The 25,206-nt window shown below is 52.6% G+C and overlaps 1 protein-coding gene, 1 long non-coding RNA gene and 1 other non-coding gene across 4 annotated transcripts in view; 2 read left to right on the forward strand and 1 right to left on the reverse strand.

The window, feature by feature from the left end:
* Positions 1 to 1,107: 1,107 nt before the first annotated feature.
* Rtl1 (retrotransposon Gag like 1) lies at positions 1,108 to 5,229 on the reverse strand. Its single transcript, XM_046426290.2, has one exon. The coding sequence runs from the start codon at positions 5,188 to 5,190 to the stop codon at positions 1,108 to 1,110; it is 4,083 nt and encodes a 1,360-aa protein (XP_046282246.1). The 5' UTR covers positions 5,191 to 5,229.
* Positions 5,230 to 10,434: 5,205 nt separating this feature from the next.
* The window catches only part of LOC124080362 (uncharacterized), a 104,017-nt gene continuing 89,245 nt past the window's right edge, over positions 10,435 to 25,206 (forward strand). The window contains exons 1-5 of one of the 2 annotated variants that reach the window (XR_009225109.1): positions 10,435 to 13,276; positions 13,378 to 13,504; positions 16,901 to 17,017; positions 24,473 to 24,545; positions 24,771 to 24,860. This is a non-coding gene — a long non-coding RNA (uncharacterized LOC124080362). Of the gene's footprint in view, positions 13,277 to 13,377; positions 13,505 to 14,604; positions 15,769 to 16,900; positions 17,018 to 24,472; positions 24,546 to 24,770; positions 24,861 to 25,206 lie in introns of those variants that run through there. The other variant, XR_009225110.1, reaches the window with a different exon arrangement.
* LOC124080415 (small nucleolar RNA SNORD112) lies at positions 15,879 to 15,955 on the forward strand. The gene has a single exon (XR_006847696.1). It is a non-coding gene; the product is annotated as a small nucleolar RNA SNORD112 (small nucleolar RNA).

A 25,206-nucleotide genomic window follows, 5' to 3' on the forward strand; every position in this document is an offset into this window, starting at 1 on the left:
ACCTGCAACCGCTCCTGCCCCCCTCCCCCTCCTGCCTGACTCCCCACCTGTCCCCTCCCATGCCTGTCTACCCTCCTCCCTCCCTTCCCACCCCCCACCTTTTAGAACAAACCACAAAGTCAGATCATCTTTTATTCTGCTTTATTTTGGGTTGGGAAGCCGGTGGGGTGGGAAGGTGTGGGGAGGGCGTCCTCCGTGGCAAGAAGCGGGGTCTGGTTGGAGCACTCTTGGCTCCTCAGCACAGGGGCAGGGTGTCTGGGGACTTTCTCCGTCTCTCTCGGGTCCCCTCCCTCTACTGGGGGCCTCTGGGCCCTGCACTGTCCAGCTGTGAGCATTGGGAGGGGCAGGGAGTCCAATCAGCACGGCTGCCCGCTCCGGTGTCCCCTGAGTCTCGGGGGCCATCAAGGTGGGCAAGTCCATCTGGTAAGTAGCACGGGCACGTCAGACACTCCTCGGAGCGGCTCTGTCCAGGTAAGTCCAGAGCTCAGGGTCAGATGAAGTCTTTAGTGTCGAGGGAGCCGAACCAGACGGTGGGGGTGGGCTTGCTTGCGGGGTGGGCTGGGGTGGCGGGAGGCACCTGCAGGACCTCGGGAGGCCGGGAGGGGGTGGGGTGGGGGCCCAGGGGAGCAGGAGCACCGGTGGTGGAGGTAGAAGAAGTCAGTGGAGCACCCGAGGTCAGTGTCCCAGGATGCACAGGGGGCTGCGCGCCACTCCGGGCGGGGGTCCCTGGCATCTGCTTGCTTGGCTGCACCCGCTGTGCCTGCTTCTGCTTCTGGCCTTGGGTCACGGGTCATTTCCTGCTCGTCACTGCCCTCTCCTCTCGTGGATGTCAGTCCCAGTTGTGGCCTGGGACCTGGAGAATCTGGACGGGGTTGTGTAGCCCTGAACTGACTGGGTCACTGATGACTGATAGTCCTTTAGCACAGATGGCGTTGCTGGTTGATGAGTCGAAGGAATTTTGCCCTTCACAAGTGGGTTCCCCTTGGGTCAGGAGTGGCAGGAGGGGCGCTGGGTCTGAGCAAAGCTGGCTGAGGCGCAGGGAGCCTGGTGGAGACTGCAGGGTGCTGGTTGGAGGAGAGGGGCCTCCTGGCTGGAGAGGAGGTGTTTTCAGTCGAGGTCAGCATCCTCGAGGTCGGGTAGCTCTTCCAGGCTTGCTGGTTCCCTGGGCTCATGCCCAGAGGCTGGGGCAGGCGGGGCCTGCCTGTAGGCCATGCTCAGGAATCGGGTCAGGGCCTGGGCCACCTGCTCCCTGCTGAGCAGCGTGAGCCTCCCATCGGCACCTCGCACATGGAGCAGGCGATTTTGGAGGAAGTCCAGGACCTCAGGGTCCATCAGGTTGCGTGGGCGGAGTGTGAGGGCACCGGCCGTCTGTGTGGGCAGGGCTTCCTGCGCGTCGTTGTCCTGCGCGTCCTGCGAGGTGTCTTGCAGGCCGTCATGCAGGCCACACTGACGGTAACGTTGCAGGTCGTCTTGCAGGGCTTCTCGCAAGACGACATCCTCATCGCCAACGACGTGCAGCTCCAAGTAGCGGTTCTGGCGTGGGGCAGGGCGGCCACCCTCAGGTGGGGTGACGCGGACACCAAAGAACTCACACAGTGTCAGCCAGAAGCCCGGGGTGAATCTCAGGCCCCCGGTGGTCTGGGGGTGCAGGGCATTTCTCTGCCAGCGGCGGGGGCCCAGGAACAGCTCGGCCATCTCCTGGGCCGGGACGGTGTTGGCGCCCACCAGAGGGGGCATCTGAGTGAGCAGCTGAGCAATGGCCGTGGCCATGCTGCTGCTGGCAATGAGGGTCGAGTCCAGGATGAGCCGCAGGGAGCGCCGTGGTTGGGGCCGAGCCACCGCCATGGTGGGGGCTGGCAGCAGGGCAGGGCACTGTCTCACCCTCATGAGCACTAGGACGGCTGCCAAGGCGAGCAGGTTCTTCCAGTAGAGGAGGCCTCGGAAGAAGTGCAGGATGACGGCCCTGATCTGGGCCATGCTGAAGTGGGCCAGGAAGCTGTTGAGGATCTGGTCGATGGGAATCATGGCCAGCAGCTCCTGCTGCAGGGCCTGCTCGTTGAATTCGTCTTGGTCTGGCTCGTTCTCGTTCTCCTCCTCCTCGGATTCGATGGTCTGATCCCTGGGGGATCCTCTCGTGGCATAGAGCAGGACGGGCCGTGTGGCCCTGCCGCGCAGCCCTCTGCGGCCGCGGTTTCTTACAGGTGTCAGGGGGCGGCCCCCGTCTTGTTCAGGCAGCTCCATGACGTCAAAGTTGAAGTGAGAGAAGAAGAAGACCCAATGCCCGGGGAGAAGTACGGTGAGCCTGTCATTATTCAGAGAGGCTAGATCCTCCGTGTTGAGAAGGATCATGATGGGCTCCTCGGTGTTCTCCAGGTAGCGGCACCACACCATGAAGGCAGCCCGGATGGGAAGGACTCTCATCTCCACCAGAGGGTACTCGACCTCGATGGGGGAGAGGTTTCGGGAGTAGAAAGCGCAGGTGACTCTCTTGCCAGTTTGGTCGTCAATTTGGATCAGGGAGGTGTACAGGGCCGTCCTGTAGATGCCCGTTTCCAAGTAGAACTGGTTCTGAGGCCTGGGGTGGTAGAGCATGGGCGCCTTGCGGAAAGCCCTCTTCAGGCACTCGAAGGCCTCCTGCTCCTCTTCTCCCCAGTAGAAAGGTTGGGTGCTCAGCACCTGCCGCACCAGGGGCTCTGCGATGATGGCAAAGCGCTCCACAAAGTGGCGGTAGGGGAACACGAACTCGATCAGGCTGCGTAGGGACTTCTTATTGACTGGGGTCGGGTGCCCCGTGATGATGTTCATGATGTTCTTGTTCAGTTTCACCCCTTTGGGGGACACGACGAAGCCCAGGATTTCTGCCGTCTGTCGGTGGAACTGGCTTTTGTCTAGTGAGCAGTAGACGTTGTGGTGCCGGAAGCGGACGAGGACTTGGCGGACGTGCTGGAGGTGCTCCTCCTGGCACATTGAGTAGACGAGGACTTCCTGGCCGTAGGAGAGCACAAAGAAGCCTAGCATGTCCTTCAGGATGAAGTGGATCACGCTCTGTGGTATGATAGGGTCTGGGGACAGTGCGAAGGGCTGGTAGCTCTTCATGTCTTGAAGCTCCAGACCGAACGCTGCTTTCCATGTCTCCTCTGTTCGGTGGGCGCTCATGCTCCCCTCCACTATGGTCCCACGCAGCTCTAGTTTTGTGAACCACGCGGCTCCGTGTAACTGGTCAAACAGTTCCGGAACCATCTGTATGTAGTCCTGTCTGTCGGTCAGCATGTCCTGCAGCTCCCAGAATTCCTCTTGCTGCCTGGCTTCTTCTTGCATCCTGGCACCCACAGGTTCCCAAGGCGCGGTGGAGGGACACTCGTAAAAGGTCTCGCTGTGATCACTGTCTCCAGCCTGCTGAAGCTCAGAGGGCTCTGATTCAGAAAGATCATCGGATCCGTCTGAGCTTGGCTGGTCGGAAGTCTCATCATCTGCTTCCTTCGGGTTAAACACGTCGGCCAGGTCTGAGTATGGGTGTGGCAATCCGGGCAGTAGGCTTATGCTGTGTCTCTCCAGTGCGATGCATGGCGGGGGTGGGCGGAAGCAGTTCTTCAGGCAGTAGGGAGAGTGGAAGGTGCAGCGGCCTTTGATCCAGTCGACTTCTGGGGCGTGGATTCGGAGCCAGTTGATGCCCAGGACCACGGAGAAGTTAGGTGAAGGTACGATGTCGAATTCGATGGACTCCTGGTGGTTCTGGTGAATGCACACCAGGGGTTCCGTGTAGAGCCAGATGGGCTCGTTGCCGATCAGCGAGCCGTCAACGGTCTGGATTGACTGTGGGTAGGGCTTCTCGTACAGCTCCACGTAGTGCTCTTGGGCAAACTTCTCATCCATGAAGTTGCCTTCTGCTCCGGAATCCACCAGGGCCTGGACCGCCACACTGTGGTAGGGGTTCACTCTGACCAAGAGCAGCAGGAAGAGATGGGCGCGATTGATGGCCGGATGGAATTCGCTGGGCAGCCAGCTGCTGACCATCCACTTCTCTGGAGCAGGTGAGTCGATCCAGGTCAGGTTCCGTGGGCGGGCCTCTGGGGGCAGCCTGAGCATGGCCCGTCTCTCTGCCAGCTTGTCTTCTATTTGCAGGATGACCACAATCAGGCTGTCCAGGGAATCCGGTTGTGGGACGCGGAATAGATAATGCCTGATGTCCTCGTTGAGCCCCTGGCACAGGTGGGCCTGCAGGACTTCGTCTGGCCAGCCCAAGGTAGGTACCAGGCTCTGGAACTCATTGATGTAGTCGGTGGCACAGCGATTGCCCTGCCTGATGTTGAACATGGCCTCTTCTGCCACACGTAGTGTCTGCCGGTACTCGAACACTTCTGACATGGCCTCCAGGAAGGCGGGGAAGTCTCCCATCAGGGGGCTGTTCTGCTGCAGCAGAGCTTTGGCCCACTCCAAGGCTAAGCCCGAGAGGTGGCAGATGACATACTTCACCCGCAGGCGGTCGCTGTAAAACATTCTCGGGTAGCTTTGTAAGATCAGTTGGCAGAGCACGATGAACTCATGGTATTCTCTGCGATCGCCAGAGAAGCGCTTTGGGGCGGGAAGGCGGCCGGCATTGATCCCCCGGACCAGGATCTCCTCTGCTACTCTCTGTTGTTCTTTGAGGTCTTGCATTCGGAAGTACAGTGAGATGATGGACCGCATCATGGTCATGATTTCTGCGGGAGAGCTCTCGGTCTGGTTTTCCTCTTCGGGATTCTCCTTCTTTTCTGACTCCTTCAGGTCAGTGTTGTCTGCCTCTCGCTTTCCCTGGGCTCCCGATGGGTTGACTGACGCTTCTCTCATTCTCTCAGATGTTTCCTTGAGTGGATCCCCCACTGCCTGGTGTGAACCATAGCATGACTCCTCCAGGTCTTGGAGTAGGTCATTGGGTGGATCCTCTATTTCCTTATGTGGGCCACTGGATGGCTCCTCCATGTCTTGGAGTAGATCAATGGGCAGCTCTTTCATTTCCTGGAGTGAGCCACTGGGTGGCTCCTCTCTTTCCTGGGCTGGGCCACTGGATGGCCCTGCCGCCGCCGCCTGCGCTCCACTGCCCGGTGTCTCCATGGTGGTGTTGGACGAGCCCTCGGAGGACTCCATTTGTTTTGATGATGGATTCTTACGCTCCATCATCGTCTCAAATGAGTCTTCAGAGGGTTCTATCATTTCGTCGGTTGGAAAGGAGTGTTTTCTGAAGATCGGTAAGGTTGGGACGCCTCCCGCCAGCGACTGGGCCTGTAGAGATCAGAACCTAGGAACAGAGGGATGGAGTGGGGAGTAAAGGCAGCAGTTTAGGGTCTCAAGAGGTCAGGGTCAGGTTCTCAAGCACAAATCAGATGCCCAAGCAATCAGAACACAGAAGAGCCAGGGAAAACCTTCCTGTGTCCAAACCAGCCTCCTTGGCTGGTCACTTGGGGCACCCCCAGGGAGAGACTCAGTCAACCCTGACCTGCCTCCCAGGCGGAGTCTGCCTGCTTGGCCCGCCTACTTCCTCTATGGGTGTGAGAAATTCACAGCCCATAAATTTTGTGGCGCAACTAGCCCAGAGCGGCTGCTGTGGCAAGCAGGCAGGCACCTGGCAGGGTACAGGGCTGCTCCATTTCTCCCTGGCACATGTGCCCGGTCAGTCTTCCTCCCCGTCTTTGATCATCCGAGTCACAGAGGTCACATCTCAGTGCCATTCCAAGCCACCCTTGGCAGGCTTGGGGCTCTGGAGCAAGCCCAGCCCGTGTGGTTGTGGAGGCGGGAAACTCCGGCAGAGATGCCCGCTGTGGCTCCACTTTGGGGGAAGAGGAGAAAACGGGCACTTGGCCACTCTCCCGCCAGCTGGGTCAGCAGCCCAAAATAGCTCTTATTTCCTCCTCCACGTTTAAAATAAAAAAATACGGAGGGGAGAAATAGAAGGCTGGGTTCTGGCTTTTATTTTTAATCCTCCCCCCCACCATGCATGTTTCTAAAAGGCCTACTATGTGTCGGAGAACTCCACCTCGGTTACCTGATCCTAGGCCACACTTTTTGGGGATTTCTCTTTCTCGATTTGATCTCCTTCCAATGCCATGTTCTCTCCAGCTCTGAGCTGTGAAGGAGATCTTCAGGTAACCTCCCCGCCCTCCTAAGATCTGCACTGTCTCAGGATTGCCTTCTTGGTCTGCTGGGCTCCTGGAACTTCCCACATCTGGCCTCAATTCCATGCATGCAAACATATTTGCAGGCCTCACCAATCACATCTTCCCAAGTCCCCTCCTCTGTTCAAGGAGGGGCTGGCCTCGTTCTGGCAGATGCCCCTTCTCTCTGTCCCTGATCGATTTTCTCCTACTTAGGGGTGTATCTGTCAGAGATGTGACCTTGGGTGGGGAGCAGAGCATGGGATACCTTTGAAACCCAAATGTCCTGAAATTTTGGAAAGTCTAGCAGGGGTAGTTGTAGTGGGGTGAAATGGAATTTAAAGAGTTGTCTTGGTTTGGGGTTATTTGCATATTGCTTCTCCGGGGCAGAGAAAATTCAGCATTGATTATTCGATAGATAAGTCATAAAGTTATTGCTTTTTGTAAATTTAACACTTTTTGTTACTTCTTAGGGCCACTGGGCTGGTCTATTTAAAAAAAAAAAAGTGCATTCCCTTTTGTAAAAAATCCTTGCTGGCTAAAATCCAGACTTTTCAACAGGATACAAAATTCAGATCTGCTCTTTCTCAAAATTAAGTATGCCCTTGTTAGCGTGACACTTAAATTTGATCATGCAATCCTTCTGATTAAAGCCTTTCACTGTTTATTTACCGTCTGCAATATTAAATCCAAACCTTTTAGTGTAAACATATCTGACATGTAAACTCACCAAAACCATTCTCTGGATAAAATTTAAAGGTCTTAACATAATATGAAATTCTGACATGTCATTCCTCAAGGCAGGGCTCACATTTTTTTAGCATGGTGTACAAATTGGACAAAATCACCGTCATCATCATCACAGAAACATGTAGGTAGCAACTGCATAAATTAGCTCATTTCCTCCTCATGAAAGTCCTCTGAGGTCTGTACTATTGTAAAATTCCAAGTCTCTGATATAAAATTCTAATTGAAGTACAAAATTTGGCTAAGTAATTCATCTGCCGTCTCATCTATCAGAAATAAAAATCTCAGCTTGTCTCTCCCTTAAAATCCTTGATTGGCTAAAATTCAAATTCCTTAGCAAGATGATTTTAAAACCACATTATATACCTTCTTAAGAAAATCTATAACTAATAGATCAAATCTTTCAACTGTCCTGCTTTCAACCTAAAATCTAATCACAAAGACCTTTTCACTCCTTAACCCTTAACATCCAAGTTTAAAACTTTTGCCAAGATAAGTAAAAATCATCCCATAATTTCTGTTTCAAACATAGGAAAGTCTCCTTTTGTTGCCTCTAACATGAAATTCTGACCACAACAAAAAACAAAAATTTTCACCATATAATTCATTTGCCAACTGATGAATACAAAATCCTCAATCTCTCCAGGCCAATCCCTGAAATCTTTGATTGGCTTAATTCCAAACCTCTCAGCAAGATATAAAATATCGCCCATGTTATTTCTCAACAGTTTCCAAAGGTCACATTTCTTGCAAGAAACATGGAATTTGCTCTTGTAACTTGTGCTTAAAGGTTTATAATATCTTTGAATTACCTATGAGAGAAGGTCTAAACTGTTAGCATAAAATGATACATTATTCGTCATGATTTTTGTGCAGACTGCTCCATCCCCCCCGCACCCCGCCCATTCACCATATCACTTGCTCACAGTCTCTGAATGGCTGACATCCAAATTCCTTAGCATGGCATAAAAATGTGATTCTGTCATTCCTCAAAACTGTGTCCAAGCTTCTTAGCATGCAACATAAATTTAATCATGATCTCTCTTCTCTGCCCAGCATATAGATGACCCACCCAGCTCCTCAGCAATGGCGCAGGCTGGGCTCCCTGGGCTGAGGAGTTGCCTCTGGAGGCTGAGGGGTCAGGGCTGGTTCCTTTTGTGGTTCATCCGATTCAGACACCTTAGCTAGAGCATGCTTTGCCATCTGATTCCTCTAGAGACAAAATACTCATCAATTCACTCCTTGAAACCCTCTGCTGTCTCAACTCCAAATGCCTGTGCATGAGGATTCAGAAATGAGGTCATTTCCCTCCTGTAACAGTGCCTTCAGTGCGCACATAAAACCACAGCTCCTTAGCATGTTAGAAAAATTTGATCATATTATCTTAACTGTAAAAATCCACTCTGGCTATGCCGAAATGTAAAAGTTGGAACATGTAACTCCCCAATTTAAACTTTTCAAAGTTTCTTCATTTCCTGTAACATAAAGTCCCAAGTACTTAACATAAAACGCAGCATTTTACCATGTAATTTATCTCCAGACTGGTCTATAAAAAAACCCCAGTCTCACCCTGTCACTCTTTTAAGCCCTTTATTGGCTTAAATCCAAACTTATTAGCATGGTATAAAAATCTGATCATGCCATCTTCTAAAATAAAATTCACACTTCCTAGCATAATACGTTAAATCTGATCTCGTAACTCCACCTCTTAATTGCGTATGACAGAAAAGTCCAGATTCTTGGCGCGAAATGTGAATTTTATTTCTTAATTTTACTGCATCCTATTTATCCAACACAAGACTCTGTGTCGCTCCCTTTGAACTTTTTATTGGATAAATAAAATTCCTAGGCATGTGCAAAAACCTCATCATGTCAGAGCGTCTAAATAAATTCCAAATTTCTTTGCATATTCACAGTGCTGATCATGTAACTCGTCTGATTAAAACCTTTCAATTTTGGTGTCAACATTAATCAGCTCTTGGCCTGCCCTGCAAATCAGACTTTGGCATTCCCTCAGCCAACATAGAAAGTCAGAATGTTTGGGCATGATCCTTAAATTTGTGGCTGTTACTTTTCTGTTTACAATTTTTCAGTGTTTCCTTATTGCTTGTAATATAGAGTCCAAAGCTGTTAGTTATAAAATAGATTTGATTGTGTTTTCTGCAGACCCATCTCCCACAAGCCCAAATCTCACCATCAATTTCTTAAAACTCAGGCAAAAATCCAAACTCCTTAGCATGAGGTAAAATTTTGATCCTGTCACCCCTCAAAATAAAGTCCAGATTTCTTTCCATGAGACCCAACTCTATTCGTGACACTCCTGCTTAGAATCTTTTCCTGTATTTTCATCACTCCTGTAGCCCCCTTGTCTCTGAGTGGCACCCAGACTTAATGATGACATTCTCAGCTTCAAACCTTTCACATTTTGTGTCCACGACATAAAATCCAAATGCCTGAGCATGAAATAGAAATTAGAGCAAGTATGTCTCATGTTGAAAATCTTTAGGTTGCCCCTTATTCCTTAAAATACAAACCTTAAATACCTTTGCACAAAACCCAACCTTTTAAGCATCTAGGACCCGCGGCTCCGGCTCCTTCCTCCTTAGGCTTCTCTGTAGACACTGAAGCCTGGTTTCTCACTCCACATGCATCCTGGTCTCATCGTTCCCAGATCTTTCTGTCTTTTGAAGCTCACAATTCGTGAGTTCATACAGCAGCATACCTTCTTTCCTTTCCTGGGCCAGGCACTGTGCTAGAAAGCCCCATGCCAAGAGATGGAGGACCCTGCCCGAGTGCGTCCCAGAAGGAAATGAAACCCTCACCCAGGTGCTGCGGGAGGTGCCTCTCTACACCTGGTGAGTGTCTCCTTGGAGGCTCAGTTCACAGGTCTGCCCCTCTGGGTGGACTTCAGGCCTCTGTCCTGTGCCCCTGCTGTGGCTGTGATAGTCACTGTGGGCTTCCTGTCTGGCTTCTGTCCTCTGCCAGTCTACCCTACCTCCACCCTGGGCTCTGCAGAAGGAATATACTCAGACCTTCAGATGTTATCTCCATAAACATTGTTCTCAAACTTCATGCACTTTCTTTGAAAAACAGCTACTGATCAGGAAATTCCCACTTTACAAAAAAAAAAAAAAAAAATCTGGATTTGCTATTGGATTCAGAACTGCCCTTCAGATCTTTGATGGGTCCCTCTGCCCCCCAACACTCAGACAGACACCCCAGCCTCACCACTGTCAGTGCCCAAAGCCTCGGTCAGGTCAGCTCCTTGCTTGCCTCTGAGCAAGTGGCCCATGGGGTCAGGGCTGCCAACGTGCATCTATGAAGGGTTGGGATGGGGGGGGGCGGGGGGGATCCCTCAGCGAATACCTCTCCCTGTACAGTAAAGGAAATCTGATTTTAAAAATAGAGCTTGGAAGAGGAGATGAGAGGATATTTAGGAGCAGAGTTGGGCATGGGCGGCGGGCGGGGGGGTTGGAGGAATTCGGGGAGAGGTGAGGACAGGGGAGGGGGGGGCGGAGGCCCCTCAGGAGCTCAGGAGCAAGGTGAGGACAGAGGGGCGGGAAGGGAAAGGAGGGAGTGCTGTGCCTGTCCCTCTCCTTGACTCCTGGACACCTGCCCAGGGACACCTACAGCCCCAGCTCTCTGGGCTGCAAAGCGGTCTCAGGTGAAGACCCCTGTCACTTGGGCCTCCTTGTAGGCAACACTAGAGCCACTTGAATGTGAGGGACACAGCCATGAGTCTTAGGGTCTAAGTGGCCTTAGCCTGCTGGTGGCATGGGTGGGAGTCAAGCCGTGGGATGGGGCTGGGCACAGAAGAACACCACGAGGGCCAAGGATTGTTGTTCATTTATTTTGTTAAACAAATGTCAAGGTCAAGATGTGCCAAGGCTTGGAATTTGTCTTAATTTCCCTAGAAGGGACCAGGGGTTTGAAGGGTCACTCTTTTTATTCAACTCCCTGGGTGGAGTGGGACAGGAGGGTGGTGGGACTCTCAGGGGAACTTCCCATAAAGTATGTGGTGAGGACCCATGGACCGGGGAGCCTGGAGGGCCAGCCAGGCTGACATGACACATGCTGGGGTCCCTCCTGCTGGGGTCTCTGCCTTGCCTGCATGACCCTGACTTGTGGCTAAGGACAGCTTGGGCCTTCACACCTTCCAGGGTCTTCTGAGAGGTCCCCCACTCCTCATCTCCTTATGCCATTGAGTGGAAGGGCAGTGCCCTTGACCCAACAGTGTTCCTGAGGCTTCAGCCCTGCCCCTCCACACTTGACTGGCAGCTCCAGGGGGCAGCTGGATCACTCTGCCCAGAATAACCCTGGGCGGGGGGAGGCAGTCATGTGTGCCCCTCCTCTGCAAGCTGCCCAAATCGCGCAGCCAATCAGCTGCTCCTGAGCCTGCGCTTGCCTTTCAAGGCAAGCGGGCAGCGACGGCCCTGTGAGCAGCAGGTCTGCATGACTTTCCTTTTGACCTTTTCCTCCCAGGCCTCAGTTTCCCCTGTTCAATGGGGAAATGGGCATTGATCTTCTCCTTTGTATCTGTAGCTCTGGGACTCCTGAGAGGTGGTTTATGGTGTCCCCTGGGGAACAGTGCAGGTGTGGGAGGGGCTGTCTGAACAGATGGGGCTCAGGGACCCCAGCCCCTGCCTCGATTCTACCAGCTACTCCAATAAATTGGGGTCCTCAGACTATTTCATTTGAACAGTGCCCTGGGCTGTGGCTGAGAGCACAGACAGCTGTTTCTGGTAGCATCTGTCTCGACTTCACAGCTGTTCTGTCTCTGGTGGGCTCCCTGCTTGGCCTGTGTCCTCCTGGCCATGTGGATGTACCTGAGTGGTAGGAGGCTTGGGGTGTGGCACTTCTCAGAATTGGAAAGTGGTGATTTCAATGCACAGAGGAGGCCCAGGCCCTTGGGACGGACAGTGGAATTAGAGCCAGTGCGGAGGCAGAGGCTGGATGACCCTGCAGAGCCTCAGTTTCCTCATTTACAAGATGCAGGAGCACCTCCTTCCCACCTCATGTTCTTATCATTAGGATTCATGACTGCTGCTTTTAGAACACCCACTGCAGTGTGAGGCCACGATTCAGAGCATTTCACGCATGGCGGGGCGGGCGTGGGCTTTGATTCTCCCATTAGCTCCCGAGGGAAGGAGGCCCAGCTTTGAAAGTGGGTAATTGGGAGTCCAGAGGGTGGCCTAACTGCTCAGCCTGTGGACCCAGGCCACTGGACACCCCTATCCGTACTGGGGACAGTGGCCAACCTGTGCTGGTGAGGGATGGGATACGGACTTGCAGAAAACAGGTTTGCTCCTTATGGTGGGGAATGGTCCTCAATTCTGTAAAGTCAAGCTGAGGCTTAGAGGGCTTGGTGCTGCCCCCAGGCTCTAGAAAGGAGCTTCAGAGGCAGAGCTGGAGGTAGAGTTCAGAGCCAGGTCACTCCCCTGCCCCAGCAAATGGCGCAGCCCTGGGCAGACACCCAGGGTGGGGTCAGCTGCTGCCATTTGGGGACCTGGAGGGGGCCTCGTGACTGCAGAGGCTGCCTTCATGCCATGGAGCTGATGCAGCAGCCTCGTGGCCTGACGGGCTGCCAGGTCGCAGAAGTGGGGGCCTCGGTGTCTGCCTCCATCTCCCCAAAAGGCTTGTGCTCTCATTCCCAACTCATCTTGGCTTATTTGGTATCGGCAGAGGGGCAGGACAGCTGGCTGAGGACCTTCTAATTATAGCGGCTCAAGTATTTGAACAGAGGTATTGAGTACCTCGACCATGTCCTGCTTTTTTGTACAAATAACTCTTTAACCTTTCGTCTGAAGCACGGCCACACCCTGTTTATTACCCAGGCAGCCCACCTCCTCCCTCCCAGGGCCCTGGCAGAGGCCAGCATGGGACCTCTACCCCCAGTCTTACCTTGGCTGCGAGGGTCCAAGTGGATCTCCTCTTGTCCCGCTGGCCTCGAAGCAAGCTTCTCTCTAAAAGGTTTTTGGAAAAATGCATCTTCTTAGCATTGAAGGTCCAGTCTTCTGGACACACATGCCTTTTCCACAGTAGCGGGCCAGCGGCACTTAGAGACCCAACTTTTCTCTCTAACGAATACAGTCTGTGGCCTGGGCCTTGTGGGACCCTGAGCCAATCTCTCAGGTCCTGAGCTCCCCCTTCTCTTCCTCCACCTTCTGGGCCCTGTCCCCTGGTGTCAGTCTGGGTTTGTTGTCCCTACTCTCATCCTCCCCTGCACATAGTAGGGCTGATGGCAGCAAGCAAGGCCTGGGGCAATGACTCAGGGAGGCAGGAGGGCCCTATCCATCACACCTGGTCAGCAATCTCTCTTCTTCCTCTCAGGTGGCCTGGAGGTGAGATGGCTGCTTTCTCCCCACAGCGAGCAAATGCCTGGCCCAGGATCGGATCAAAAGGTCTGAAAAATGATTCCTGTTCCCCCCAATTTATCGGTTTAGACAATTTGCAAATTTGTAAACTTCTTAGAATGGAACTAACTTAAGCCTCCATTTTGCAGCTGGGGCTCACTGCCCCCAGTGGGCAGTGAGTCAGCGGGTTCCTGAGGCAGCTCTGTCCTGTCCCAGCATGGCCACCCTCCTGGCTGACCTTGGAGAATCAGTATTCCAGCATCCACGGCCTGCTAGGTACGTCGCCCTCCTCTCTTACACTGAAAGCTTCTTTTTGGAGGTAGAATTCTAGAGGAGTGGGAAGCAGAATAACCCTGCTAATCTTGTTATGTGTAACCCCGGGATTCCTAAGATCTATCACCACAACAGAGCAGGGGGGAGAAAGCAGTCTGCCCTTGGAGGAGCTAGGTGACCCTGGACACGTAACAGCGATCACCTTCCCCTTCTGTGTGGTGGGCAGCAATTTTCAAGTGCTCTTTTGATTCCTTAATGAAATGAAATAGAAAATGCCTGACCCTCGGTGGCAACTCAGCTCACGTGTAGACGGCGGGCTCCTCAAGGGGATGCGTCTCCTCAGGGGTCCCTTTGAAAACACTTGTAAGTTTTTAGAATTCAGAGGGAAGATAAGGGCCAAGAGGGAGGGCAGTGTTGGTTTCCGGAGGGCATTTTCTTGAAGCAACTAACTTTTTTATTGGCATTTCCTGGATTTATGAATCAGTGAGGAATGTTTATTGTTCCCTAGGGTCATCCCGGCCTGGAAGTTGGAAGCAGGGAACTTTAGTCTGGGGACTGCATTTTATTTTTATCATAAAAATATTTGCAAAACTCTGACAGTCACTTCAAGGTATTCCCAAAGATAGAGCCTATTATCTTGTAATCAATGGCAGGGTCCCACGTTTGGGAAGGGGGTTAAGGCACAGGGCCAGATGACCTATCTCACGTCTTCTGCACAAAGTCGTGCTTGGAAGTAAGGCTCTGGGTGGCATAGGGGAGAGAAGTTCCCTGAAGGCCCCATGGACCCCCATTACTCAGAGTAGTGTCTTTCTCACCAACTCTCTACCCACGGTCCGTGCAGGTGGAGGCCAGGACAAAGCTGCCCGGGGCTTCAGAACTAATCTGGGTTTGCAGTTGTCTGGTTTTGTTTTTTAGGGGTCTTTAGTCTTAAGCTGCAGACAGAGTGTGATCATCCCAGCCTGGTCACAGCCTGTAGTGTTCAAGGATTTTGACAGCCTGCAGCAGCTGCAGGGGCCTGAGGGGTTTCATATGTGCAAGCAAGCCTGGGGGGGGTCTTGGGAAGGGGGATTTCTGATGGGGGCGGGGTGCAGTGAGGTACCCTGGACACAGAGGTGGGCAAAGGCCAGCCAGACTGCTTCCCCTTTTCACAGAGCTGACAGGATGCTAACGTCCTTTAGCGGCCCTCTGGATCCGAATGGGGAGGGGGCGTGGCAGCTGTGTGCTGTGGGGATGGAGCTGTCAGGGGCTGTGGTGCGGCCCCGGCTCCTGGCCAGCAGGCAGGCCTGGCTATTGATGCACCCGAGCTGCTGCACCCGCTGTTCTCCGGCCTGTGTCCTCCTCTCCAGGACCTATCTCATGTCACATTCCCCCTGAGTTCTCATTCCATTCTGCTAATCCCCGAGAACATGGGCCAGGGCATTAGCTTTCGGGGCCTCTTAAAGACCAAAAAGGAAAGCCCTCCCCCATGGGTGCATTGCGGACATTGCCGGGCAGCGGCTCGGAGGGATTTGGGGCTCTGGGTGGTGAAATCATAGCCACAGGCAGGCACACACCTGCTGGCTCCTGTCACTGACAGGCAGCCGGAAGGCTCCAGCTCACGCGTTAGTGCATATAAAATTAAAAAAAAAAAGGGGGGGGGGAAGAAAAGAAAAGAATGATAAAGCGTGAATCCCCTGTGTCTGTAGCGCTTGCTTTGGGCATATGTAACCAGCTTCCAGTTCATCAGCCAAGTGCTCTTTGCATTAGTAACGACAACAAAAGCAGAAAACGCCACAAGCAAGCAAACCCAACCAAACCAAAAAACCCACACGACATGTCTATTTTAATTATACGAGAAATGCATTGATGATTAATATGCTCATTAGTAAAAAAACCTCAAACATGCAGATAAAGCTAAAGTTATCTTTAACCCTCCCTCTCCTCAAATTAACCTCCATGCTCAGTTTCAGGTGTATTGTTCCAGCTAGTTCTCTGTGCATTTGCATATGTATGTAAATATACCTCTACAATATATTACTTTGTTTCTATTTTACATAAACTGTATCTCAGTGTACGTTTCCCTTTGAGGTTTGCATCAGCTTGTTTTTCTTCCCTCCAGAATCTGCTTGGAGGAAATAAAGATCAACGCCATTCTTTATAATAGCACCTTGGTACCCTCTGATCCATATACTCGGGATTTATTTAACTATCTCACTGCTGCCACAAAACCTGAGGTTCTATGCCCCCCCCAATCCCCGCCCCCCGGGGATTGGATTGCAGAGGCAGGTGTAAGTAATTGCTGAGGTCTGGATTTGGGGAGTGGGCTCACGAGTGTTTATGACATTATTACAAATGAATATATAAATGCATAAATTAGCAAAATAAAAGGGGACATGCTTGGGCCAATGATGAGAAAGTGTCTATGAACAAAGGATCGTGATTAATCCAGTTCTGCGCAAAATACTGAGGTCCATTAAAAGACAATAGGTCTCCACTGTTCCATTTTTTTAAGAGCTATTTAATATTCTGGGGTATTGGCGGGCTGGGGGGGGCTTTGTTTATTACACCCTCCTCGTTGTGGAGAATCCCAGCTGTACCTCCTCTGGGGGGCAGGAGAATATGTGCAGAGACTCTTTGGTAAAAGTCCGAGTTGTCAAGGTGGGTCACGGGTTTGTGAGTGCCCACTATGTTATTAAAAAAAAATAAAAATGTGTATGTAAGTAAAAATGCTCTGCAGGAATCAGTGAGGAGGGTGTGGCACAAGCCGACATTTTAATTAATAGGGTTCTGCTCAACTGATGCCCAATAAAAAAGACCAGCTTAGGTTCCCCCCTTTTGTCATTACTAATGACACTGCAGAGAGCACTCTTGTAGCTACATCTGTAAACACATCCCCAACTGCGTTTACCCCACCTTCCTAGAGGTGGGACAGGTGGGTTAAACAGTTCACACAAGTTCATTTTCATTGAGCGATCTTTCTAAAATGCCTTTTTGACCTTGTTTCTGTCTTGCCTTCAATCCTCTATCTGACTTCCCGGAGCTTCCGGGACAGGGTCCAAAACAGAAAAAAAAAAGGGAAAAAAAGAAAAGAGAACCTTAGACTAGTCTAGCATGAGAGCTCCTTCGGGGTCTGGCTAAAATCCCCCTCCCACCTTGTGCCCCACCCCGTTTCCCTGCCAGGCACACTTCAGCTCTGCCGATGCCGCAGAGTGGTCTTTCAGCCAGCCTGTCCTTGACCTTTAAGGGCAGCCGTGAAATACCCCCAGAGTTAGACCCGGCTCCCCTCCACACGTTCAAAAGTCCCTGGAAACCTCATGCCTCATTGACACTGTTTGCGAGTGGGAGAGGGTCTTCACATTTTTCTAGAGTTGACAAAGAGTGGCCAGATGTTAATCACCCCTTTCCTTTGTCCTTTTCCAGAAGCCCCCATCTCCACCGTGTGCTGGGTCTGACTTCCCCTTACTGAGACCACGTCATGTTCTCTTTGGGTCTGATGGGCAGTGTCAGAGGGTCGTGTTTCCTTTTCTGTGGTGCCGGGTGAGTCTGCAGATTACCATAAAGCTGCACACACATGCCAGGGGGCCATGCTTGCACCCCCTACAGTCCCTCTGCACCTCTCTGTGCAGGGCCCCGGGACCCAAGGCGCGGCATGGGACACAGGCTGAGATCCTGTGATGAGTGTTCGGGTGTAATCACAGCCTGGACACGGCTGATTGCATCTTTACAGCGTGTTCCTTGCCAGAGGCAAAGGGGTCTGGTCCCAGGATGTGGGATAGCTGGGTTAGAGTGAAGGTTCTGAGGACAGGGTACGACTGGGCTGAGAGTGGGTACTTCTGCCGCTGGGAATGTTCTAGAAAAGCAGGGGGAGAGGGGCCGTGATGGGCATCAGCACCACCCTTGAGGACACAGGTCTTTGCCTGCATGTCAGGGGAACAAGAGCTACCAGAATGTTCTTTCCCAGGGAGCGGGGAGGGAGGGAGGCATCTTAAGGAGCTAGCCACCCTGAGCTCAGACCTAGCTACAGAGCAGCGCTGTGTGTCCTTGGCAAATCCCCAATTGTTTCTGTGCCTTGGTTTCTTGATATTAAAAAAAAAAAGAAAAGGAAGAAGAAGAAAAAAAAAAGAGCCATAATCTCCCTCGCACAGGGCTATTGAGATCTCAATGAGAAAATAACGCAGATAAATCATCCAGCACAGTAGCCAGCACAGGGCGCAGCGTGCCCAGCAAAGACCCCCGGCGGTCCCCAGCTCATCCATTCCAAGTGCTTAACCCGCCCTGGAGCCGAAGCCGCTCCTTTTCAGAGTGAGACCAAACAGAGGAACAAAAAGGCAGTCCCCAGAGAATGCCGGCCAGAAAATAAAGCCGCCCCCTGTCCCCCCTGTCACCCGCACCCCTTGCAGGCTCCCCCCAGGGGACACGTGTCCTTTTTCTCAAACACCTGAGTCTAGGGAAGGGGCTGCCCCCTGTAGCTTTTAATTGGGTTCTCCTGAAAAGTTTGGTGAGAGTTTATTTTATTTTTATATAAATACATATAAAAAGTCAGACTGCTCTCAGGCAGATTTTTTAGGCTCATATTTTACAGAGTTTGGCAAGGGTGCCTCGGAAGGAACAGTGGTCGCTGTCTCCAGAGGTAGGAATTCCTGGAAAAAGCCCTGGCTAAGCCTGACTTCTCCTCAATTTCACAGGAAATTCCCCCTGGGCCGGGCCCAGTCTAAATGAGCGTTTTGTGTGTTGGACAAGGTGGCTGTGAGGCAGGACTTTCATGCTGCCTTCATGCAGAGGTGACCCTCTGCAGCCCTCTGTGGGGCACAAAGGCTCCTCTCCTAGATTTTCTGTTTCTTTACTCTGGAGCAAGAGCCTCGCGCGGGGGAGATTTCTCCGTGGCTATTTGTAGACTGGCTCAGGTCTCTGCAGTGTAGCCTCAGATTTTCTGCGGAGACCCCCTTTCCTACCTTCCTCGTGTGTTAGGAGGGAGCCAGGCCCTATTTGCAAAAGGAATTACAAGTGAGAGCAGAACATGGCCAGTGTTCCTTCCCTGCCCGGCAAGGGCTGGAGGGCTTGTTGCCCTGCAGTCTCTGGTCCTGCCGAGGGTCTTGGGGTAAAGGTACTTCCAGATTGACACCAAAGCTCCTCAGAGCCACACCCAGCCAGAAAGGTTTATTCACAAAATTCTGCGTGTGAGTGCCTCCTTGTTCCAGGCCCCTCCCTGTCCCCCCTCCCGTGTACTGCCGCAGGGGCTGCAACAAACACGCATACGTCACATCTCAAAACGTGTTTACATCGAGAGTTTCCAATCAATCCTTTAATAGGCGAAAACAACATCAGCAACAACAGCACAACAAAAAACAAGAGAGAGCAAACCGTTTCTCCCCGGCGTGCGGCGCTCAATCAGGCGGCCGGGCAGTCTGTCTGTCCTTAGGCCCGCAGAGAGCGGACCAGCCTGCGCTCTCACCTGCAACGCGATGCTGCCCCCCCACGGCGGGCTAGAGCAGCTGTGCGACCCTGAGGCCAACAGACTGGGCTGTCAGGAGCAGGACAAACAGGCAGCGGCCCGGGGCCGCTTATCCTGAATGCTCTGCCCTGTCTGAAATCTTCCTGCCTCAGAGAGGTGCGTGTCTGCCTCCCGAGAACTCGCCAGGCCCCCTGTCAGGCCACACGTGAGGGACCCCGACTACACACACACACACACACACACGCTGACTGTCTGCCCTGGAAACAAAGAGCAGGAACTCCTTTAGAGGCTGCGGAACACAGGCATGTCGAGCAGAGGCCCTCTGATGAAGGCCCTGTCCACCCACAGCCCCTGGGAATGTGGTGAGGGGCAACTCTGGGCCCCAGCATGAGTTGCATCATGTGCATGCAGATCCCTTGTCTCCAGTGCAGGTGAGGGGGCTTTCTTGAGTCCCTCTCGAGATCCAAATCACAATCTTTCAGCCAGATGGACCTGTGGCTATGACCCAGCCTCCAAAACAGACTTTTTACATGACTGACTGGCACCTCAATTAACCAGATCCCCCAACCCCTGCTCCCTCTATAGTTAGCCACCCTACTGCCCAGAGGGGACCCTGGCCAGCATTTCTGGGTCTGGGGGTTGTGCTGGCACTTGGTCACTACAGTTGGCACAGCCTCCACAACCCCCACAGGCCCAAGCACTCACCGTCATTCTCTGTGCCCCTCCCTCACTGCCTCAGTGGGACAGAGGTGTCCCCCTCCCCGTCTCTACAATTTTGCCATTTAGCCCCCGGGGCACATGACATGACAGAGACTGTGCATCTTTGCCCTGACCCCAGCCTGCTCCTGGCAGGTCAGCCCCACTCACTTGCTCAGCACTTAGAACTGGGGGAGCTTCTCCAAGGCCTGGATACGAGGACCGCCAGCCCAGGCAGGAAGCTGCACTGCAGCCTCCTCAGCAAGCACTGGCCTGCGTCTCTGCTTGGATGCCTCCTGTAACAGGGAGCTTCCTTCCTCCCTGAGCAGCTTGCTGCCACGCTGAGCTGCTGTTCTCAGCCCTCGACTGCCTGCTGCCTCTGCGGCTTGCAGCAGCCCCCAGCCCCTCTGTCCTCGGGTCTTTGCAGGCTGCCAGCTCACTTTCCTGTCAGTGTTGTGCTAAAGAGAAACCCCTACCCACATCTGAACAGGTTTGGGGGCCTCTACACCTGTTTGGGCTACCTCCTCTCTGCCTCTTGGCACCTTGGACAGAGCCCTTTGCCCTGCTGTTCTGCCAGAAGCCCAGGGGAGGGCGTGATGCTTCCCAAGGGGCTGTTCCACGTATATCTGTTAAGCAGCTCTGAGCCCTCTTGTTTTTTTTTTTTTTTTTTTTATGGCCCCTTCGCCAGTTGCCAGGGAGAAAGATCTCTAGGCAAAGCCCCCTGCCTTTCCTGCGGAAGCTGCTGGCTGGCCCTGGTCAGCCCTGCAGCAGCGGCAGCAGCAGCTGCGGCAGAACTGGGGGGCTCCCTGAGCAGACTGACCGACTCGACCCCAGCTCTCCAGCTATGAGGCCACGGCAATTCCCTTGACTTTTTAGAGCCTCAGTTTTTCCCCTGTGAAACGGAGATGAGAGTTTCTCTCTCACCAGCTTGAAGAAAGGACTCAATGAGATAAGAGTAGCCTAGCACACATAAGACACTTCATAAATGCTTGTGGAGTCAACGGTAGGAACCCGGGACGGAGGGATACACGTAACAAGTGTCCTAAGAGAGAAAACAATCTGGCCTTTCAAGACCCTGCACCGCATTCAGATGGGAACCTCTCCTGGCAGAGTCCCCTCTGCCGGCTTAATCGCACAAATCAAGTCAGATGCAGGCAGCCCCCGGCCTGCGGGACTCACAGTAGATGCAGCAGGCAGCAGAAATGACACCAGAGCCCTCGTCTGCATTTAACGGACTCAGAATTTGCATCATATATAACAGCACCGTAGGCAAAGCATGAAGGCATAAAAAAATATTTTTCCCTGCTACTTTTTGAAGGGCCAGCTTACACAGAGAGGGGTCTGGGGAGGAGAAGCCAGCAGGCTCCAGGCATCCCAGAGACTGGGGAGCTGCCATCCCTCCACTCACTCATTTCCCAAACCCCACAGTGCACCTACCTTCCCCGGGCCCAGACCTGACCCGAGAGTGAGGCTGGGGATGAGGTGATGCCGGTCGGCTTCCTGTCCCCGAAGCTCAGTCAGTCTGGTGGGGGAAACAAACAGGGAACAAGTCAGTATAAATCAAGGTGATCAAGGGGAGTGAGGGCAGTTGGCATTCATGGAACTCCATCCAAGAGCCCCAAGCTGAGCTGCCTGCACAGGACTCACTGGGCAATAATCTCATGATCCCCATTTGATTGATGAAGAAACTGAGGCACAGAAAGGGAAGTCCCATACTCACCCTCTCAGCTGGTGTGAGGTTGGGTCAGGATGGAACCCCAGGCTCTCCGAGGCTCCCCACCACACCCTGCTGCTGAAGACTGCTCAGCGAGGCTGTGCCGAGTGCTGGGGGGGTGTGGGTGGGCAGGGGATGGATTGATTAGTTATAAGCACCTCCCAGCGGTGCTTGAGATCCCAGCTCCTCTGTGGCCCAATCCGTTTGAAGGGCAGATTCAAAATTAGGTGTTAGCACCTATGGGCAGAGGCTTATGAAAATGGCATTATTAACCTGATGTGCAGAGGGCTCTGCCTGTCTGCAAGCAGATTGCAGATAGAGATGGAGGGGGCTGGGGTTTGTTTGTGTGGACAGTGAGCTAGAGAGGACAGAGAACATCTAGGGGCCCTCCAGGGCTTCTGATGGGAAGAACGAGCTTTAAGAGGCTCGGGCTTGACAGCTGGGAGCAGACGCCTCTTAGGGTAGCCCCTCGCCTTAGGGAAGTGCCCGATGCTGGGACCCCTGAGGGGGGTACCCAGCCCTAACTCTGACACAGACAGGGACCCCACGCTTCCCCTCACCTCATTTTCCCATCTCTGAGAGAGATGGAAAGCAACCTCATTGCAAGGAAAGACCCTGTTCCCACCACATCCCCTGGCCACTGCCACGATTGCCAGACACCTGTCTGCTTGTCAGAGCAGTGTTCAACAGGAGAGCGCAGGTCCCTTCCGGGAAGAAGGAGGGAGGGATGCTGCCCGGGAGGGAGAGGGAGAGGAGCCCCCCACTCAGCGCAGCAGCCAGAGGAGTTCTGCGTCGGGTAGGAGTTGGGCCACTTAAGATTTGTGCCAACTCACGGTGCGGTGGAATCAGACAGTCTGAATTCTTCAGACACCAGCCAAGAATCTGTGGCGCCCCCAAGTGCCACAAGGGGGCTGCCTGGGCCACATTTCTGAGTCCGAAAAGTGAGGAGGGGGAGACGGTCAAAAGGGACCGGCGTTTCTGCTTTTTCAGTGGCGCTTTTAATTGCGGCAGCAGACGCCGGTGGGCACGGGCGGGTGGACTGTGCCCTGGGCCAGGGTCCGCGAGGAGGGACGCCCCGGGCTGCGGGCTGTGCCGCAGTGCAGCAGCCTAGCTGCGGAGGGTCACAGCTGAAGCTGTCCGGCGCTGTCCGGCGGCGCGCAGCTTCCCAAAGTGGGAGCGAAAGCGCGGGGGGGAGAGCCTCCCGAGTGCGCAGTGGCCGTGCGCCCAGGAAGCTGATGGGAGAAGGGAAGAAGGGGCCAGAGTCTCCGGCTGCTGCTGCAGAGGGGCCTGGGGGCTGTAGAGGGCTGTGGGTGGGAGGGCTGGGGGGTCGGGGAGTAGATGAGATGGGGCTGCAGGGTGAGTCAGTCTGCTGTGCAGTGGACCCAGGGTACTTGGCACAAGTTTTAGTGAAAAGGAAAGCACCAAATCTTGCTCTTTCAAGAAGGGGGAGAGAGGGAGTGAGAGGGAGCAGAGAGGAAGACAGGGAGAGGGAGAGGGAGGGGAACAAGCCTTTGAAAGCTGACAGCTGAATCCTCCCAGCATGGCTGAGCTGGCCACTCTGGGGGTCTTCCTTCAAAGCCTGTCTGATGGGTGACAGCGTTGTCCCAGTAACCAAACTGGCCAGCATCATCAGGTGGCTGGTTCTGTTTTGAAGGGAAGAGACACCCACTGTCCTTTTAGAGCCAAGGGAGGGCCCCCAGGGACGCTGAAGAGGCAGGCGTGGCAGGAGATGGGCGCACCTTTGCCCATTCTCCTTGGTCCACCCACCTTTGAACAGTTAGCCTCTTTCAGCCCCCTCTCCATTTTGAGGCATTTTTTTCCCTGTCAGTCAGTCCCTTGATATTCCCCAAGATTTAGTTTGGACCCCAAGTGGCCCTTAATGTTTTTCAGTGTCTCCTTTGCTTAATTTTTACTTATAGATTAAAAAAAAACAAAACCTAAAAATCAAAAATAAAAAAAGTTTTATTATGGGAAATTTCAAATGACACAAATATAGAAAAAATAATGCATTTTAAAAAATCATGATTTTTAACTTTTCTATAGCCATTACCCAGATATAGTTGTCATCCAATCCAGGATTCTCCTGTTTCATCCAAACCCCAAACTGTACCTCCACTCCTAACCCCTATACCCCAACCCTCGGGACTATTTTGAGCCCAAATTCTGTATAACATATATCATCTCCCCTGAGCATTTTTGAGCATATATCTCTGAAAAAGAACTCTTCTTTCATAAAAATATAAGCATGATACCATTATCACAATTAAAAAATTAGTGTATCCTTAATGCCAGCCAACCTCTCTCCAGCGCTGCAATATTCCTGATTCACCCATAAATTTCTTTTGCAGCTCCTTGTTCAGATCTGTGTCCAAATGATTTCCTGTACTTGCAGGGGACAGGTGGGGTTTCAGAAGATTGGTGCAGCTATGCGTCCAGGGTTTTGTGCATCTGCCAGAGCTCAAGGCAGAAACACGACCCAGGCTAACCCCTCCACAGGCACTGGGAAGGTTAGAGATGTCGCATATGAAGCCCTAAGTCCTGGGTCTTATACACAGTTGACATCAGCAAAGAGTAACTGTTTGAATTATTCCTTTTCCCGGAAGCCTCTGGAGGAGAATTGGGCTGGGGTAGGCAAAATAGAGTTGGCCATCATCCACAAAACAGGCTCCTGGCAGTCCAGGGCCCTCAGTGATTAAGGTAGTACGTGTTCCACATCACAAGCAGGGCAGTCTGCAGTCTGGGGGTCTGGTCCTTTTGGACCTCACAACTTGGTGCCTGACAGCAGCTTTTGAGACCTGGGATCAACAGGGGACCCCGAGGGGTGTTTATCTGCTAGGTGGCACTCTTTTCTGTGATCCCAGGATACACCAGTACCCCTCTGACCGCGGCTCCAACCCTGGGTGCTGCTGAAGTATGCACACTGCTAAAACATTGCAGATATTTTCTAAAAAACTTTTCTCAACATGACATGCAAGATGCAGTGGTTTTTCTCCCTGCTTAACTCCCAGCCCAACAGCAGAAGCAGAGAGAATGAACGTTTAACGACAATTTGCTGAGGCCAGGCCCTAGAACGTCTCTCGCTCCTACATTTTTTCATCCCAGCTACATCTGATTTCTCTTTATTTTACAGATGAGAGGACTTTGAGAAGTCAGTGGCTTGTTCAAGTTCTGCTAGGACACGGGGACCCAGGGTTCCAACCCAGGTTTGTCTGAATCCTTTGCCAAAGTGAGAGGCGGAAGGATAGAGGTTTAGATGTGGACAGAGGTTTAGATCAGATGGGTGGATGGTACGTGGAAAGAGGGTTGTCTGGCTGATGAATGCTGGTAATTCAGGTGAATGAGCAGGTGCAGAAGGAGGACTGAAAGATGAATGAGAGAATAGGCAGTCTCTCACCAAGGTCAAATGCTTACTTGATCTTCCAAGGTAGGCTTCCTCTGAATGGAGTTGCTGGTGAAATTCCTCACTTGTGTGCTGCCTCTTGGTGTACTGACTAGCTCAGATGGCCGTGGGACAACAGGTGAGCTGCCAATCTTGGGATCTGCGCCTCAGCTTTGGTGCTAGAGCTGTTCCATGGTAGTTTTCAGAGCCTGATGTTTTCACACAATGCTGGGAGCAAGAGGCAGCTGGCTTTCCACTAAGTTCTGACCCCAACCACTTGGTGAGGCCTTCCCTGGTGTTAGGCATTATTTTGTCTCCTCTTTATGATCACAGTCACTTTCTGACACAACTGCCATCCTTAATTAAAAGAAAAGGAACCTGAGGATTAGGAATGGTATAGAACATACCCAAAGATGCACAGGGAACAAATGCACGCCCAGGATCTGAACCATAGTCTTTTTTCCATCCAAACACACACACCCTTA

This window comes from Marmota monax, unplaced genomic scaffold (genome assembly GCF_021218885.2).
Source record: "Marmota monax isolate L192 unplaced genomic scaffold, Marmota_monax_Labrador192_F-V1.1 WCK01_AAM20220418_F8-fsc00183, whole genome shotgun sequence".
NCBI classification, from domain to species: Eukaryota; Metazoa; Chordata; class Mammalia; order Rodentia; family Sciuridae; genus Marmota; species Marmota monax.

What these genes read in the sequence shown, in the direction of transcription:
- Rtl1 (XM_046426290.2), bottom strand. Translation starts at nt 5,190, where the DNA reads ATGATAGAACCCTCTGAAGACTCATTTGAGACGATGATGGAGCGTAAG.